Below are 17,408 nucleotides of genomic sequence, written 5' to 3' on the forward strand. Positions count from 1 at the left end.
TTGTTATTAGTAATTTTAACTTTTTTTTTTGTTTTTGTTTTTCAGGGCACAACCGTTTGATGCTCAGGGGTTACTCCTGGCTAAGCGCTCAGAAATTGCCCCTGGCTTGGGGGGACCATATGGGACTCCAGGGGATTGAACCGCAGTCCTTCCTTGGCTAGCGCTTGCAAGGCAGACACCTTACCTCTAGTGCCACCTCACTGGCCCCTAATTTTAACTTTTTTTTTTTTTTTGGTTTTTGGTTTTTGGGCCACACCCGGTGACGCTCAGGGGTTACTCCTGGCTATGCGCTCAGAAGTCGCTCCTGGCTTGGGGGACCATATGGGACGCCGGGGGATCGAACCGCGGTCCGTCTCCTAGGCTAGCGCAGGTAAGGCAGGCACCTTACCTCGAGCGCCACCGCCCGGCCCCTAATTTTAACTTTTTAGTATAATGCAGGTCTGAAAAATGACTTGCAAATTTTTGTAGATTATATAACCTATTATCTCTGTCTTCTAACTTTATTTCCTTACTCTTTTTTTACTCTTTTCACTTTGATTGATTTAAAAATAATCACTGAATATTTGAAATCCTGGAGTATGTTCATGATTAGACATTCCAAGAGGCCAGTGTGATAGCACAGTGGTAAGGCATTTGCCTTGCACATGACAGAACCAGGATGGACCCGAGTATAATTCCTGACACCCCATATGTTCCCCCAAGATGCCAGGGGTGATTTCTGAGTGCAGACCCAGGAATAACCCCTAAGTGCCACTGGGTGTGCCTCAAAAATCAAAAAAAGTAATAATAATTAAAAGATAAGACATTTCGGGCCTGAGAGCATGGTGGTAGGACATTTACTTTTTACATCCAGGAGTGGTTCGAATCCTGGCATCCCATATGGTCCCCTGTGCCTACCAGGAGCGATTTCTGAGCACAGAGCCAGGAGTGACCTCTGAGCGCTGCGGGGTGTGTCCCAAAAATCAAAAAAAGAAAAAAAGGCATTTCAAGTGAAACTCAGTGAGTAGAGTGAATGAAAAAGATGCCCTCCCATAAGCAGAGGAGCCAAATGAATACTACTAGAAAGACGTGCTTGTTTGAGTCCTAAGAATTATTTTAAGGATGGTACAGTCTTTTTTTTCTGTTGTTTTGTTTTGGGCCACCTCCTGCAGCACTCGGGTTACTCCTGGCTCTGCACTCAGAGATCACTCCTGGCAGGCTCTGGTGACCATATGCGATGCCGGGGATCAAACCCATGTGCAAGGCAAATGCCCTGCTCATTGTGCTATCACTTCATCCCCAATGATGGTACAGTCTTGATAAGAACCAGCTAATGCAAGCTTTCCTCAGAGAGCTGTTTACCATAACTTTCATATTGGAGCATAGACCCAAATACATGGTGGAGCAAGATGCAGCAGTATATTTCTTCACATAGTTTTAAAAACATGAATCTTTATTCTTTTTTGTAGACATTTTGAATAAGAAACCAAGACTAGCCTGGGAACTTTATCTCAAGATGGAAACCTCTGGAGAGTCCTTTAGCCTCTTACAGCTCATTGCCAATGACTGCTACAAGGTGAGATAGGGTGAGTCTGGGAGGAAAACTGAAGATCAGTATAACATTGCTGCATGGATTAAATATTAGGGAAAATTATTCTAGCAACTGTAATGCAATTGATGAGAGAAGAGGATTCACATAGTGACATCAGAAATGTCATTCCTGTTAAGAATGAACTGAACATAGGGTAGTGAAAAGTCGCTGTGACAATGACAGTTGGAATTGATCACTCAGGACAAAAACTGAGTGCTGAAAGGAGATAAAGTGATATGCATGGTATCCCTTCATTATCAGTAGTGCAAACTACAGTGAGAGAGAGAGAATGCCTGCCTCAGAGGCAGGTGGAGGAGGGTCGATGGGGAAACTAGGGACATTGGTGCATTGGTGGTAGGAAATATGCACTGGTGAAGGGTGGTGTACATTCTGTGACTACAACTCAACCATGAACAACTTTGTAACAGTGGTGCTTAAATTAAGTAATTATATTTAAGTATAAATGTATAAAAAAAGAATGAACTGAACATTTTAGGGTTTTGTTTATACATGGAATAATAATTTAGAGAGAAGAGGTTTTTTTCTTTGGTTTTTTTTTTTTTTTTTTTTTTTTGTGGTTTTTTTGGGTCACATCCGCCAGCACTCAGGGGTTACTCCTGGCTCCATGCTCAGAAATAGCTCCTGGCAGGCACGGGGGACCATATGGGACACCGGGATTTGAACCAACCACCTTTGGTCCTGGATCGGCTGCTTGCAAGACAAACACCGCTGTGCTATCTCTCCAGGCCGAGGTTTTACATTTCTATCACTGTGGAATTTTTTTTGTTTTGTTTTGGGGGCACATCTGGCTATGCTCGGCTAACACCTGGTTCTATTCTCAGGGATCAGTCTTTCAGGGTTAAGAGGACCTGGTGTGGTTCCAGAGATCAAACCAGTGTTGACCCGTGAAAAGAAAGTGCGTTGCCTACTGTATAGTTTCTCTCTTCCCTTGTTTGTGGAATTTATTTTTTTTAAAACCTGATTGATTGATTGATTGATTGATTGGTTTTTGGGCCACACCTGGCTGCATTCAGGTTCTGTGCTTAGAAATAGCTCCTGGTTGGCCCGGAGAGATAGCACAGCGGTGTTTGCCTTGCAAGCAGTCGATCCAGGACCAAAGGTGGCTGGTTCAAATCCCGGTGTCCCATATGGTCCCCTGTGCCTGCCAGGAGCTATTTCTGAGCAGACAGTCAGGAGTAACCCCTGAGCACCGCCGGGTGTGACTCAAAAACCAAAAAAAAAAAAAAAAAAAATAGCTCTTGGCAGGCTCAGTGGGACCATATGGGATACTAGAGATTGAACTTGGATTCGTCCTGGCTTGGCCACATGCAAGGCAAATACCCTATCACTGTGCTATCACTCTGGCCCAATTAAGATTATTTTTAAAATGGTTTTAAGGGCCAGAGAGATAGCACAGTGGTAGGGCATTTTCCTTTTAAGCAGCCAATCCAGGATGGGCAGTGGTTTGAATCCCAGCATCCCATATGGTCCCCTGAGCCTGCCAGGAATGATTTCTGAGCACAGAGCCAGAAGTAACACCTGAGTACCACCAGGTGTGATCCAAAAACCAAAAAAAATAAATGGTTTTAAAATACATGTTGGTGGGGCCGGCGTGAGGTAAGGTGTTTGCCTTGCCAGCACTAGCCTAGAACGGACCGCAGTTCGATCCCCGGGTGTCTCATATGGTCCCCCAAGCCAGGAGCAACTTCTGAGCGCATAGCCAGAAGTAACCCCTGAGCATCACCGGGTGTGGCCCAAAAACCAAAAAAAAAAACCATGTTGGAATGATGATAAAACAAGTAACTTACATGTAACTGACCCTCCCTGAAATCTCATATGGTTCCCCTGAGCACTGCATGAGTTATCTCTGAGCATAGAGCCAGGAATCAACCCTTAGCATCACCAGGTTTGTCTCAAAAACTAAAAATAAGGAGGAATTGGGTGAGGCTGGAACCATAGTACAGTGGATAGGGTGTTTGCCTTGCACGCAGCAGACCTGGTTTGATTCCTGGCATCCCGTATGGTTGGTTCCCCAGCCCTGCCATGAGTGATTCCAAAGTGCAAGGCCAGGAGTAACCAGTGAGTACTGCCTGGTGTGCCCTTACCCCTCATACCCACACGTGCACGCGCGGGTGCGCTCATTGTTAATGTAAAAGGTGACAATTAGTGACGTCACGATAGCATCTAACAGAAGTTAATGGTAACGGCTGAGTGTAAGGGAGAATGAAATTAATCAAAATAGGGCTGTGAGCCATGAGAATACCAGTATTGAAGAGATCAAAAGAGAGAGTCAGTGAATGAGACTGGATGACAAGAGGGTAAAGGAAAGAAAAAAAACCTGGAGAGGAAAACTATACTTTTCCATTATTTTTTATTATTCCAACTTATCAGAAATCCAGAAAGAATATTGATTCTTTTTTATTTTTTTTGTTAAGTTTTTGGGTCACACTGGGTGGCGCTCAGTGGGTTTCTCCTGGCTCTGCACTTAGGAACCTCTCCTGGCAGGCTCTGGGGGACTATACGGGATCCCAGGATTTGAACCACCATCTGTCCTGGGTCTGCTTCGTGCAAAGCAAACGTCCTACCTCTGTGCTATCTCTCTGGCCCTAAGAATATCAGTTCTTCAACTAAATGGATTCATTTGAGACCCAAAAGAACAGTCATGGGTAGAAAATTATTTAAGAAAGAGATGCTAGGCCCGGAGAGATAGCACAGCGGTGTTTGCCTTGCAAGCAGCCAATCCAGGACCAAAGGTGGTTGGTTCGAATCCCGGTGTCCCATATGGTGTCCCCCCCGCCCCCCCCCCTGTGCCTGCCAGGAGCTATTTCTGAGCAGACAGCCAGGAGTAACCCCTGAGCACCGCCGGGTGTGGCCCAAAAACCGGAAGAAAAAAAAAAAAAAGATAGAGATGCTGAGGGCTAGAGAGGTAGCACAGCGGTAAGGTGTTTGCCTTGCATGCAGAAGGACGGTGGTTCGAATTCCGGCATCCTATATGGTCCCCCGTACATGCCAGGGGCGATTTCTGAGTGTAGAGCCAGGAGCAATCCCTGAATGCTGCCGGGTGTGACCCAAAAACTAAAATAAAAGAGATAACACAGTGGTAGGGCGTTTGCCTTAGACACAGAAGGAGGGGCTGGAGTGATGATAGCACAACGGAAGGGTGTTTGCCTTGCATGTGGCCAACCTTGGACAGATCCAGGTTCAATCCCCGACATCCCAGATAGTCCCCACGCCTGCCAGGAGTGATTTCTGAGTGCAGAGCCAGAAGGCCTGAGCGTCACTGGTTGCGGCCCAAAAATAAAAACAAAACAAAAAAGTAATACTGAGGATGAAGAGGAAACTATAATGCTAAAAGGTGATGTTAAAGGAAAAACTGACTTATGGTTTTGGAGAGGTCAGTTTTACTTTCTGAGGTTGAAAGAGAGAGGAGACTAAAATTATGTGTGAGGCAGAGGAAAAGGAACATTAATAGGGAGATCAAAGATTACAGTGAAGGGGGAGCAGTTTTGATGGAGTCAGACCTTAGAGAAGATGGAAATGGGATAGGATTAAGATCAAAAGAGGAAGAGAAAAGATTAAAGGAAGGAAAACAACCTGGAAAAATAACTGGCACAATTACCTCCTATCTCAGTAGTCCTGTAATAACCCTCTAGTGTGATGATTCAGGGCTAAGATTCATTATAGCACAGGAATTGGGGCAGAGGTGAGAACTGTCCAAGCATTCATTTAGTTTTTGTGGTCTTGGTTTTTGGTTTAGGCCACACCATGCAGTGCCCAGGGCTTATTTCTGACTCTGTGCCAAGAGATCACTCCTGGTAGGAACGGGGAACCATATGTGGTGCCCAACATCGAACCCAAGATCAGGCATTCTTATTTCCATGCTCCAGGTTGCCGTTGTATCTTCCTCTCTGTGCAAATTTCATAGATATGTACAAAATGTTCTGTCCAGGAAAAACAGGGAGGACAAATAGAGGGAAAACCTAACAAGGAAAACCTTGAGTACCTTAACTTCTTTTTTTTTTTGTTTTTTTTTTTTTGGGCCACACTGGGCGGTGCTCAGGGGTTACTCCTGGCTGTCTGCTCAGAAATAACTCCTGGCAGGCACAGGGGACCATATGGGACAACGGGATTCGAACCAACCACCTTTGGTCCTGGATCATCTGCTTGCAAGGCAAACACCGCTGTGCTATCTCTCCAGGCCCGAGTACCTTAACTTCTTTTACATACCAGGAACCATGGAGAGTTTAAGGGAATGTGGAAGGGCTGGGTTTTAATCTGCACTATTGCCAGGAGTGATTTCCCAAGTACCAGGTCAGAAATAGTCCTTGAGCACTGCTGGAAGTGCTTCAAAACTAAAAAATTGTGTACAATAAAATATATTTTATATATTTAATTAGTATATTTAGACTAATTATAATTAAGATGATAATAAATTTAAAAACACAATTCAAGTATATGCTCAATAAAAGTAATTCAGTTTAATATTGCGCCAAACCTGGTGGCACTTAGGGCTCACTCCTGGCTCTAAATTCACAGAATCACTAGTGGTGGACATGGGGGGACTATATGGGGGTGCCCTGCCTTTGTATTATCTCTCCAGCTCCTTAGTTCAAATATTATGATGTAGGAAGAAAAAAAGAGAAGGTCTAGAAAAAGGTATAGTATACCATGAAATAATCAGGAAGGATTTTATTTTTTTAACTTATTTTAAATTGTTACCTTTTCTTATTTAAATTTATATTGTCATTTTATATTATTTTTAAATTATAGACATGGTAATGTGAGTACTGTTAATGTGAGTACTGTTAATGATAGGGTTTTACACATATAGTGTTCTAATTCTTCATCCTCTGCCATGGCAACACCCCCATTTCCCACCATAAGAAGCTACTTTCAGGAGCCAGAGAGATAGCATGGAGGTGTAGGGCATTTGCCTTGCAAGCAGAAGGACAGTGGTTCGAATCCCAGCATCCCATATGGTCCCCATGCCTACCAGAAGTGATTTCTGAGCATAGAGCCAGGAGTAACCCCTGAGCACTGCTGGGTGTGACCCAAAAAAAACACACAAAAAAAAAAACTACTTTCGGGGCCGGAGAGATAGCATGGAGGTAAGGCGTTTGCCTCTCATGCAGAAGGTCATCGGTTCAAATCCCGGTGTCCCATATGGTCCCTCGTGCTTGCCAGGAGCGACTTCTGAGCGTGGAGCCAGGAGTAACCCCTGAGCACTGCCGGGTGAGACCCAAAAACCAAAAAAAAAAAAAAAAAACTACTTTCAGTGGACTAGTTCCCAGATTCTGTTGCCTTTGGCCATTCATTTTTCTTACTATCTCTTTTGATCCCACATTTGAGAGAGATAATTCTAAATACGTTCTGTGTGGTTTGGGTTTGGTTCTTGACCACTTTTGGCCATGCTTGAGGGCTGCTCCCATCTCGAGGTTGCTCAGAAGCCTACCAATAAAGCTCATGCTCATCTCGAAGCCCATCAGCTCTCTAGAGAACAGTGTGGAAAAAATTTGGTCCCTTGGAAAGACATGTTGACCCTGAGTCCTTTCAGCATCCTGGCCAGAATGATTGGAAAGCTCAGGCACTTTCTCCCCTGACCCCAGGAGCCTTTGATGACTGCCCCCCAGACCACACACAACCCTGCTTACCCTCTGGAGCTCCCTCCCTAACCCCAGCCACTGTTGTGTCGTAGCCAGGCTCCTTTCCTTCCCATCATAGGACATTTGGCACCTGACTGGGAGATCTGCCCTACTGAGAAAGGATAGTACAAAGGCAGGATGTTTGCCCTGCACAGTGCACACCTGAGTTCAACCCCAGCCCCCATATGGCTCCTAACTCTACCAGGGGGTTCCCTGAGTACAGAGCCAGGAGTCAGTCCTGTGCATTGTGGGGATGAGGCCCCAAAAACAAAGGAAAAAAGAGGAAGTCATTTGTTTCCCCAGAGCCCTCGGTGGTGAGTAGGGTTACCTTTCTACTCCAGCAGAGTATAATGCTGCTATCAGTATTCTCAACACCCAGGCCACATTCTGGAGGAATTACCTCCTGCTTCTGCCAGTTACCTGACATTAACTACTGACATGTAAAATAATTGATTAACATGCTGCTGAGACAGAAAAGGCTGGTTGAATATTGTTTGATGACTACATCTGTAACATGCTTGAAATGACGAAATCTCTGAGATGCAGAGCTGGTAAATGAGTCTAGGTTGGGGGAAGGAGGCAAGCAGTGCAGGCTTTGACAGCAAAGGTCAGCCAGCACATATCAGAGTCCCTGTCCTGGTGCTCCAGCAATCCCACCTCTGACCCAGTGACAACCTTTCAGACAGAGTGCAACCATGTTGAATTCTTTTTGATAGTTGAATTAACTATAATGGGAAAGTGGACTAAAAGGTGCATAAACTCTCTGTTAACTTCATTAATTTCCTTTTTATTTTGGGGGGGCAGTTATTGGGTCACTTAGCAATAAACTTAGCAATACTCAGAGCTTACTCTTTGTTCTGTGCTCAGGGATTACTCTTGTTAGAGCTTGGGGAGCCATATATGATGCTCAGGATTAAACCCAGCATGCAAGGAAATTACCATTTCTTAGTTTATGATTTTTTGGGAATCCACACCTGGAGGTACTCAGGGGTTAGTCCTGGCTCTGTACTCGGGAATTATTCCTGATGGGGACCATATGGGATGCCAGGGATCAAGCCCATGTCAGGGGCCAGAGCGGTGGTGCAGTGGTAGGGTGTTTGCCTTGCACATGCTGACCTTGGACAGATCGATGTTCGATCCCACAGTGTCCCGTATGGTCCCCCAAGCCAGGAGTGATTTCTGAGCACAGAGCCAGGAGTTACCCCTGAGCGTCACCAGGTGTGGCCCAAATAAACAAACAAAAAAAGTCAACCATTTGCAAGGCAAGCCTCCTACCTGCTGTATTCTCTCTCTGGCCCCAACTTAAAATTATTTTGTTGTTATTCTTTTAATCATTGATATTGGAGTCCAGGCGTGACCAAAGCCCAGCACTCTGGTTGATGCCTGTGAGAATGCTCCAGGACTACAGCAAAGGCTGTGGGACATTTTCCCTTGAGTGACATGAGTCTGGCACATATGATCCAACTGACCCCAAGATAAGATGATCTTTATGCGGGCCCGGAGAGATAGCACAGCGGTGTTTGCCTTGCAAGCAGCCGATCCAGGACCAAAGGTGGTTGGTTCGAATCCCGGTATCCCATATGGTCCCCCGTGCCTGCCAGTAGCTATTTCTGAGCAGACAGCCAGGAGTAACCCCTGAGCAATGCCGGGTGTGACAAAAAACAAACAAAAAAAAAAGATCTTTATGCAGACATGAGGTGTGTGCTGGCATCCTGACTGATTTTTGTCAGTCTTATGACTGATAAACATCCCTATTTTTGTTACTGTCCCTCTACAACCTTCATAATCCACTCCCTTTTTGATAAACACATAGACTTAGTTATGTAGAATAGGACAGTAGACTATAAGCCAAAAGTAGCCCAAATAAAATAACTATTGGTCATCAGTCAATATTCTGTCTCAGGCCACTGATCATCAGTCAGCATTGTTTATTCTTTCAGTTCCATGCACCAGGTACCCCAGGCGTGCAATGGAAATTATAAAGAAAGGAAAGAAGAGGATGTCACTTGTTTCCCCAGAGCACTTGATTCATGATTAGGTTTAGGACATACACTGTTTGAATACCAATCCCTTCAGTGTCCACCCCTCTCCACTAATGACCCCACCCATCACTGTTTGCCTCCCACCTATCAGTCTGTCCCTATCATAGGTACTTTAAATTTTTTTTTCTGAGCTTTATTATTTCCTTCACCTTTTTACATTCTATGGCTAAGTTATTCATGCAGGTTCTTTTATACTTACAAAGCTATAAATTTTCCTTTTAATGCCACTTTTGCTTTGTCCCACTGATTCTGATAGTTCATGTTTTCATCCTCATTTGTTTCCAGTAATCTTTTCATTTCCTCTCTGACCCACTGGCTTTTCAGTAGAGAACTGTTTAATCTCCAGGTCTTAAAGTTATTTTACTGTTTCTGTTTTTAATTCACTTTGTTTTCAGCATCATGGCTTGAGGAGACAGTTGATACAGTTTCTATTCTCTTGATTTTATGGAGGTATTTTATAACTACTTTATCACTATTTCTATGCAGTTTGATATTTGGTAACTAAATGAGATGATAGAATACATGTCTTATTTTATCTGAAAGCATTCACTGAGTGCTTAATTTTGCTTCTCTTTTCATGTTAGGTTGTAGATCTCCTTTATCAGTTGTTTTTCTAAGTTATTATTTTTGTCACATGGGTGGAGAAAATGTTTATAGAGTATTCCCTTGAAGTGAGAAGTGGAAATATTTCTTAACAGTTTCATAGTATTAACTAAATGCTAATTCAACATTCCTCTAACAGAAATATACTGCAAGTCAAGTTAGTACCAGGCACTGAAGATGGAAAAATGACATTAAATCATAATTTCAAGAGTCTATAGTCTAGTAATCCTATTTTTTTGTTTAGTTTTTGGGGTTTTTTGGGGGGTTACACCCAGTGGTACTCAGGTACTCAGGGGTCACTCCTGGCTCTTCACTAAGGAGTCATTCCCAATTATGTTCGCAGTACCATATGGGATGCTGGGATCAAAACCAGGTTGGCTCATGCAAGGCAAATGCCCTACCTGCTATGCTATTGCTTTGGCCCTTAGTAATAGTAAGGTTCTGGCTCTTACTATTGCACAGGAGATAGGTGTGTCATCCCTCACTTTCAGATATTTTTAGAAAAAGTCCAAAAATTATTAATAGTACATCCAAGATCATATAGGCAGGAAATGACAGGCAGGAATCTGAATATAGATCCAAATAGGATAAATGAATGTCTTTCTTGTGGCATACCAAAAGACTTTCTATTGGGTTCAGCCCTCTTATAAAAAAAAATACTTTAGGGGCCGGAGAGATAAGCATGGAGGTAAGGTGTTTGCCTTGCATGCAGAAGGACGGTGGTTTGAATCCTGGCATCCCATATGGTCCCACGAGCCTGCCAGGACTGATTTCTGAGCATAGAGCCAGAAGTAAGCCCTTAGCATAGCTGGATGCGACCCAAAAACTGAAAGAAAAAAAAAACTTTATAGTTTCCAATCAAGCTTTTAATTAAAAGATAGAAATATTTGGGGCCAGAGCAGTGGTGCAAGCGGTAAGGCATTTATTTGCCTTGCACACAACTAACCTAGAATGGACTACGGTTTGATCCCTCAGCATCCCATATGGTCCCCTGGGCCAAGAACGATTTCTGAGCGTATAGCCAGGAGTGACCCCTGAACATCACCGGGTGTGGTTCAAAAACCAAAATAAAAATGGGGGAGGGGCCAGAGAGATAGCATGGAGGTGGGGCATTTGCCTTACATGCAGAAGTATGGTGGTTCGAATCTCGGCATCCCATATGGTTCTCAGAGCCTGCCAGGAGCGATTTCTGAGCGTAGAGCCAGGAGTAACCCCTGAGCGCTACTGGGTATGACCCCCTGCAAAAAAAGATAGAAATATTTATCTTTTTATTTTGTTTTGTTTTTTTGGGTCACACCCGGTGGCGCTCAAGGGTTACTTCTGGCTCTACGCTCAGAAATTGCTCCTGGCAGGCTTGAGGACCATATGGGATGCTAGGAATCAAACTATTGTCCTTCTGCATGCAAGGCAAAAGCCACACCTCCATGCTATCTCCCCGGCCCCAGAAATATTTATCTTTTGTTCTCGCTTTGACAGCACATATACTAAAATTGCATCAATACAGAGAAGATTAGCATGACCCCATGCATGTTCTGACAGATGTTTGGGTCACACCCCCCAATGTTCAAGACTTACTACTGACTTTGCACTCAAGGATCACCCCGACTTTGCCTCCTGCGGCCCCAGGTAAATTGAGTTTGAGACCCCTGGAAGAAGAGCCAAGGATCTAGCTCAAAGAGCTGTAATGACAGGCTCTGCTGCAGAAGGCCTGGGTTCAATTCCAGCACTTCAAGGTATAACCCCTGTCCCCCAGCACAGCTGGGAGTGACCTCTGAGCATTGAGCCAGGACAATCCCTGAACAAATAAAGGAATAAAAAAATTTAATAGTGGTAGCTTTTGTAGGAGGGAATTCTCTCTCCCTTTTGAGCTGACACAGATGGAGTCTGCTTTGCTGGAATTATTTCACAACCTAGGTTATGACACTTTTATTACAGTATCATCCATAAATAGTACACTAATGTATGCACTATTTTTCATGTGTTATATTTCAAATGAAAGTTTTAGAAGAGAACAGAGATTTAACCTTGAAATGGTATCAGAATACTTCTTATGAAATAGACTGGAAAGAGAGAAGTCAGGATGTGTGATTTGATTTGAAGGGAGAATAGTTATCCTTGCCCTATGAAGTTGAGGGGAAAAAATGTTAAAGCTAAGCTAAGATTGCAACTATATTTTAAGGAAAGTGCTTACTTATCGCAAGTATTTAAAACTATAGTTTACAAGAGTGGATATGGAACTGGACCACACTGGGAAAAGACTTGACTATCATTGTGAAGCTTTCAATGACATCAATGACTAGATGATTGCTAAATCAAGAAAATTCTCAGGGCCAGAGAGATAGCACAGCGGTAGGGCATTTGCCTTGCACATGGCGATTTAGGATGGATGGTGGGTTCAAATCCCAGCATCCCATATGGTCCTCTTTGCTGCCAGGAGCTATTTTTGAGCACAGAGCCGGGAGTAACCCCTGACCTTTGCCAGGTGTGACCCAAAAACCAAATAAGAAAAGAAAAGAAAAGAAAACTCTCCCAAATCGAATGTAATGAAGGTCTGTGTGTGCTCGGGTGCTGAGGTGGTATATTTGAAAAAGATGTCAATGTCAGTGACAGGAACTGTCTAGACTGAGGAATATGTGTCATCAAGGCATTTGAGAATTTTAGCACAAGGTCAGTGAAAAGCCATCCTCTTGGGTTGTAAGCACAAGGAGAGAAGGTAAAGGGGGGTAGAGTGTAAGAGAAAAATGACATGTATTGATTATTGCCTATAGAAAAAACATTGAAGGGGCCGGTGAGGTGGCGCTAGATGTAAGGTGTTTGCCTTGCAAGCGCTAGCCAAGGAAGGACCGAGGTTCTATCCCCCGGCATCCCATATGGTTCCCCCAAGCCAGAGGCAATTTCTGAGTGCTTAGCCAGGAGTAACCCCTGAGCATCAAAATGATGTGACCCCCCCCCCAAAAAAAAAAAAACTCATTGAGTGGGACAGGGCAGTAGCACAGTGAGTAGAGTTCCTTGCACATGGCCAACCCGGTTTGATTCCTGGCATCTCATATGGTCCCCCAAGCCTGCCAGGAATAACTTCTGAGTGCAGAGTAAACACTTGAGCATCACTGAGTGTGGCACAAAAACAAAAATGAACTGATTATAGGGCCAGAGAGATAGCGCAGTGGTAAGGCTTTGCCTTGCATGCAGCAATGCAGGATGGACAGTGGTTCAAATACTGGCATCCCATGTGGTCCTCAGTGCCTGCCGGGTGTGACCCAAAAACGGAAAAAAGAACTGATTGAAATTGAACCCAGTACCAAATTATGACTTTCTTCTTGTTTTAATAAGAGTTAATTTTTTTGTTTGTTTTCGGTTTTTGGACCACACCCAGCAACGCTCAGGGGTTACTCCTGGCTCTATGCTCAGAAATTGTGCCTGGTAGGCTCGGGTGACCATATGGTATGCTAAACCCAGTCTGTCCTGGGTCTGCATGCAAGGCAAATGCCCTACCACTGTGGTATTACTCTGACCTCTGAAGTTAAATTTTACTTCATTTACAAACTTAAAGTGCTGTTTTCATTCCCCATGCACTTATTTTATATAGTTGTGTCTTGTAGTATCTTTGCCTTTAGATTATTTGCAATCTTTTGATTACAAGTATCACCACAATATTTCTTTTTATTTACTCAGATGGGACAATTTTACTACTCAGCCAAGGCATTTGATGTCCTGGAGAGGCTGGATCCCAACCCTGAATATTGGGAAGGCAAGAGGGGTGCCTGTGTAGGCATTTTCCAGATGATCTTAGCTGGAAGAGAACCCAAGTAAGTAAACAAATAAGACACACTTTGTTCATTAGTTTGTGAGGGAAGAGAGTGATTTTCGTGGATGACTTTTTCATCTGAAAAGTCAAGTCATTATATTTTAGAAAAACAGGAGTTGAAATGATAGTACAAAAGGTAGGGTGCTTGCCATGCATGTGGCCAATCTAAGTTTGATCCCCAGTATCCCATGTGGTCTCCTAAGCAGCCCACCAGGATTGATCCCTGAGCACAGAGCCAGGAGTAAGCCCTAAGAACCACTGGGTGTGGCTCCCAAACTGGAAAGAAAAAAAGAATAACAAAAGGAGTTAGGGTTGGAGAAAGAAGTCAAGGGTCTAAGCACATACTTTGCTTGCTGGAGGCCTGGATTTGATTACCAGAACCACATAACCCCAAGATATATTTGGTGCCAAATAAATTGCCTTTTTTAAAAGTCTTTTTCAGGGCCCGGAGAGATAGCACAGCGGCGTTTGCCTTGCAAGCAGCCGATCTAGGACCAAAGGTGGTTGGTTCGAATCCCGGTGTCCCATATGGTCCCCTGTGCCTGCCAGGAGCTATTTCTGAGCAGACAGCCAGGAGTAATCCCTGAGCACCGCCGGGTGTGGCCCAAAAACAAAAAAAAAAAGTCTTTTTCAATTTTTCTGTTCTTCTTTGGTGTTTGCTTTGTATCTTTCAGTTTAGGCTTTACAGAATTAGGGATGGAATGGATATGTTGATAATTTTCCCCTGTTCTTTGTTTTTTGGGGAACAAAGCCACCTTTGTCCACCAGGATGAAACCGAGGGCTTCATACATACAGGGAAGGAGGTGTGTGCTCCAATTACTTGCTCAGCACACCAATCCCATTTCTTTTCTCTTTATTTTATTTTGTAGGAGTCATATCCTAGTACCTGAGTAGGTTACCTTAACAGTGCTGGGGTCTTCCATTACTACACACAGGGGTTTTGGGTGGGGGTCCTTTGGGTACGTATCCAGGGGTGGGTGATGTCAGGACTCACATAGGAGAGATACATGCTAGCCCACTTGGCCCCACTCTTGATGTCTAGCCTCAGATGTAATCTTCCTTCTTTCTTTCTCCTCCTTTCCTTTCTTCCCTTCTACTTTTTTTTTTTTTTTTTTTTTTGGATTTTGGCGGCACTCAGGAGTTACTCCTCACTCTGTGCTCAGAAATCACTCCTGGCAGGGCCGGAGAGATAGCATGAAGGTAAGGTGTTTGCTTTGCACGCAGAAGGTCGGTGGTTCTAATCCCGGAATCCCATTTGATCCCCTAAAACTGCCAGGAGCGATTTCTGAGCATAGAGCCAGGAATAACCCCTGAGCACTGGCAGGTGTGCCCCCAAAAAACAAAAGAAATTGTTTTGGTAAGCTCAAGGGACCGACCTTACAGGATGCCAGGATTCAAACCACTGTTTGTCCTGAATTTGGCTGCTTGCAGGGCAAACGCCCTACCACTGTGCTATCACTCTGGCCTTCCTTCCTTCTTTCCTTCCTTCCATCTTTCCTTACTTCCCTCCTTCCCTCCTTTTTTTTATTTTTGGGCCACACCTGGCAGCGCTCTGGAGTTATTCCTGGCTCTGCATTCAGAAATCACTCCTGATTAGCTAGGAGGACCATATGGGATGCTGGGGGTCGAACCAGGGTCCGTCCCGGGTCAGTAGCATGCAAAACAAAAGCCCTACAACTGTGCTATCACTCTTGCCCCTCTTTCCTTCTTTCTCTCTCTCTTTTCTTTCTTCCCTTCTTCCTTTTTCTTTCCTTTCTTTCCTTCTATTTTTTGACTATACACAGAAGTGTTCAGGACTTATTCCTGACTCAGATATCACACATGACAGAACTTGAGGGTGCCAGGGATTGAACCATTTGCAAAGCAAACAACTTAACCCCTGTAATCTATCTCAAGACCTCATTTTTTCTTATATCTTCTCACTGCTCAGGAACACTGGGAATTCAGTTACTTCCAGTGAAGCAGCTCCCAGCTTCATTCGTAACAGCAGCCAAAATACTCACACCTCAGGGCTGGAACAGTGACACAATCAGTAGGTTGTCTGCCTTGCACACGCTAACCTAGGACAGACTGTGGTTCGATTTCCCCGGCATCCCATTTGGTCCCTCAAGCCAGGAGCGATTTCTGAGTGCACCAGGTGTGGCCCAAAAAGCAAAAAAATAAAAAACCATTTTGTTTAGTTGGTTGGTTTTGGACCATACCTCAAGATACTCGGCCGGAGAGGTAGCATGAAGGTAAGGCGTTTGCCTTACATACAAAAGGTCAGTGGTTCGAATTCCGGCATCCCATATGGTCCCCCAAGCCTGCCGGGGGCGATTTCTGAGCTTAGAACCAGGAGTAACCCCTGAGCGCTGCTGGGTGTGACCCAAAAACCAAAAAAAAAAGATACGCAGTGTTTGTTCCTGACAATGCTCAGGAAACCATATGAAGTGCCTGGGATCAAACTGGGGTTAGCCCAAAGCAAAGCAAAAAGCAAATGTCTTACTTGCTGTACTATCTCACTAGCCCAGAAATGGAAATATTGATGTCATCTTAAAGAGGACAGAAGATTCATTATATATATATATATATATATATATATATATATATGAAAAATTTTGGTGGGCAGGATGGCACAAATTTTTTTATTTTACTATGGACAATAGAAGAATAGGTTAGGGAATTTGTCATTGGGTATGAATATACAGTGAAAGAGTATTACCAACAATACTCTATAGAGCTGAGCAAAGAACAGTTACAACTGTTTATTTTTTCCTGTTTTGGTGGGTTTTTTGTTTTGTTTTGTTTTGTTTTATTTTACATTTTGGTCCATACCCAGTGCTGCTCAGGGCTTATTCCTCACTCTGCACTAAGGAATTCGTCCTGGCAGTGCTTGGAGACCACATGGTATGCTGGGAATTGAAACCAGGTCATCTGCATTCCAGGCAAATATCTTACCTGCTGTGCTATCACTCCAGCCACTGTTACAACTTTATTTTACTTTGAATTTTACTGCTGCAGTGGGGGGGGGGGTCACATCCAGGGTCCATGGTGGGCCATGTGGTGCTGGAAGCCCAGAGTCTTCCACTTTTTTTGGGGGGGGGTTGGGTTTTGGGTCACACCCGGCAGCGCTCAGGGGTTACTCCTGGCTCTATGCTCAGAAATCACTCTTGGCAGGCTCAGGGGACTATATGGGATGCCAGGATTCAAACCACTGACCTTCTGCATGCAAGGCAAATGCCTTACCTCCATGCTATCTCTCCAGCCCCCAAGCCTTCCACTTTCAAAGTTTTCACTCCAATGCATTGATCCCTCTCTCTAGCCACTTGTTAACTTTCCTTCTTTATTAAAACTGTTCTTTCAAACATTCTCCTCAGAGAGACTCTGCGAGAAGTACTCCACTTACTGAGAAGCACAGGCCACACCCAGGTGGAGTACATCATCCGGATCATGAAGAAATGGGCCAAAGAAAACCGTGTGCCTGTCTAAGTGAAGGCCAGCATCCTAGGGAGCCAGTCACTGATGTGGCATAAAGCTGGGAATCCTTTCGCTCAAGTTGGATATGAGATGAAGAGCTGGTTTATTGGCTTTTCCCTTTCTTGTTCTTAAAGCCTCAAGGTTGTTGATTGGCTGCTAAGATGCAGTTTTCAGACTCAGCTTGGTATCCAGGCCGTGGACTGGACTGTACATGGCCCAGGTGGAATCCGACTAGCAGTAAGACCTTGGATTCGCCTGGTGCTTTTCTTCCAAAGATATTCGGAGAACT

The 17,408-nt window shown here is 44.2% G+C and overlaps 1 protein-coding gene across 1 annotated transcript in view; it reads left to right on the forward strand.

Annotated features, from left to right (window-relative positions):
* Window positions 1-17,131, forward strand: part of IFT56 (intraflagellar transport 56) — a 62,220-nt gene extending 45,089 nt beyond the window's left edge. The window contains exons 13-15 of the mRNA XM_049775016.1: window positions 1,449-1,555; window positions 13,530-13,663; window positions 17,020-17,131. Of these exons, the coding sequence (XP_049630973.1) occupies window positions 1,449-1,555; window positions 13,530-13,663; window positions 17,020-17,131 (353 nt within the window). The remainder of the gene's footprint in view (window positions 1-1,448; window positions 1,556-13,529; window positions 13,664-17,019) is intronic.
* Window positions 17,132-17,408: the final 277 nt, after the last annotated feature.

The sequence above is a fragment of the Suncus etruscus genome, chromosome 1, assembly GCF_024139225.1.
Source record: "Suncus etruscus isolate mSunEtr1 chromosome 1, mSunEtr1.pri.cur, whole genome shotgun sequence".
Lineage (NCBI taxonomy): Eukaryota > Metazoa > Chordata > Mammalia > Eulipotyphla > Soricidae > Suncus > Suncus etruscus.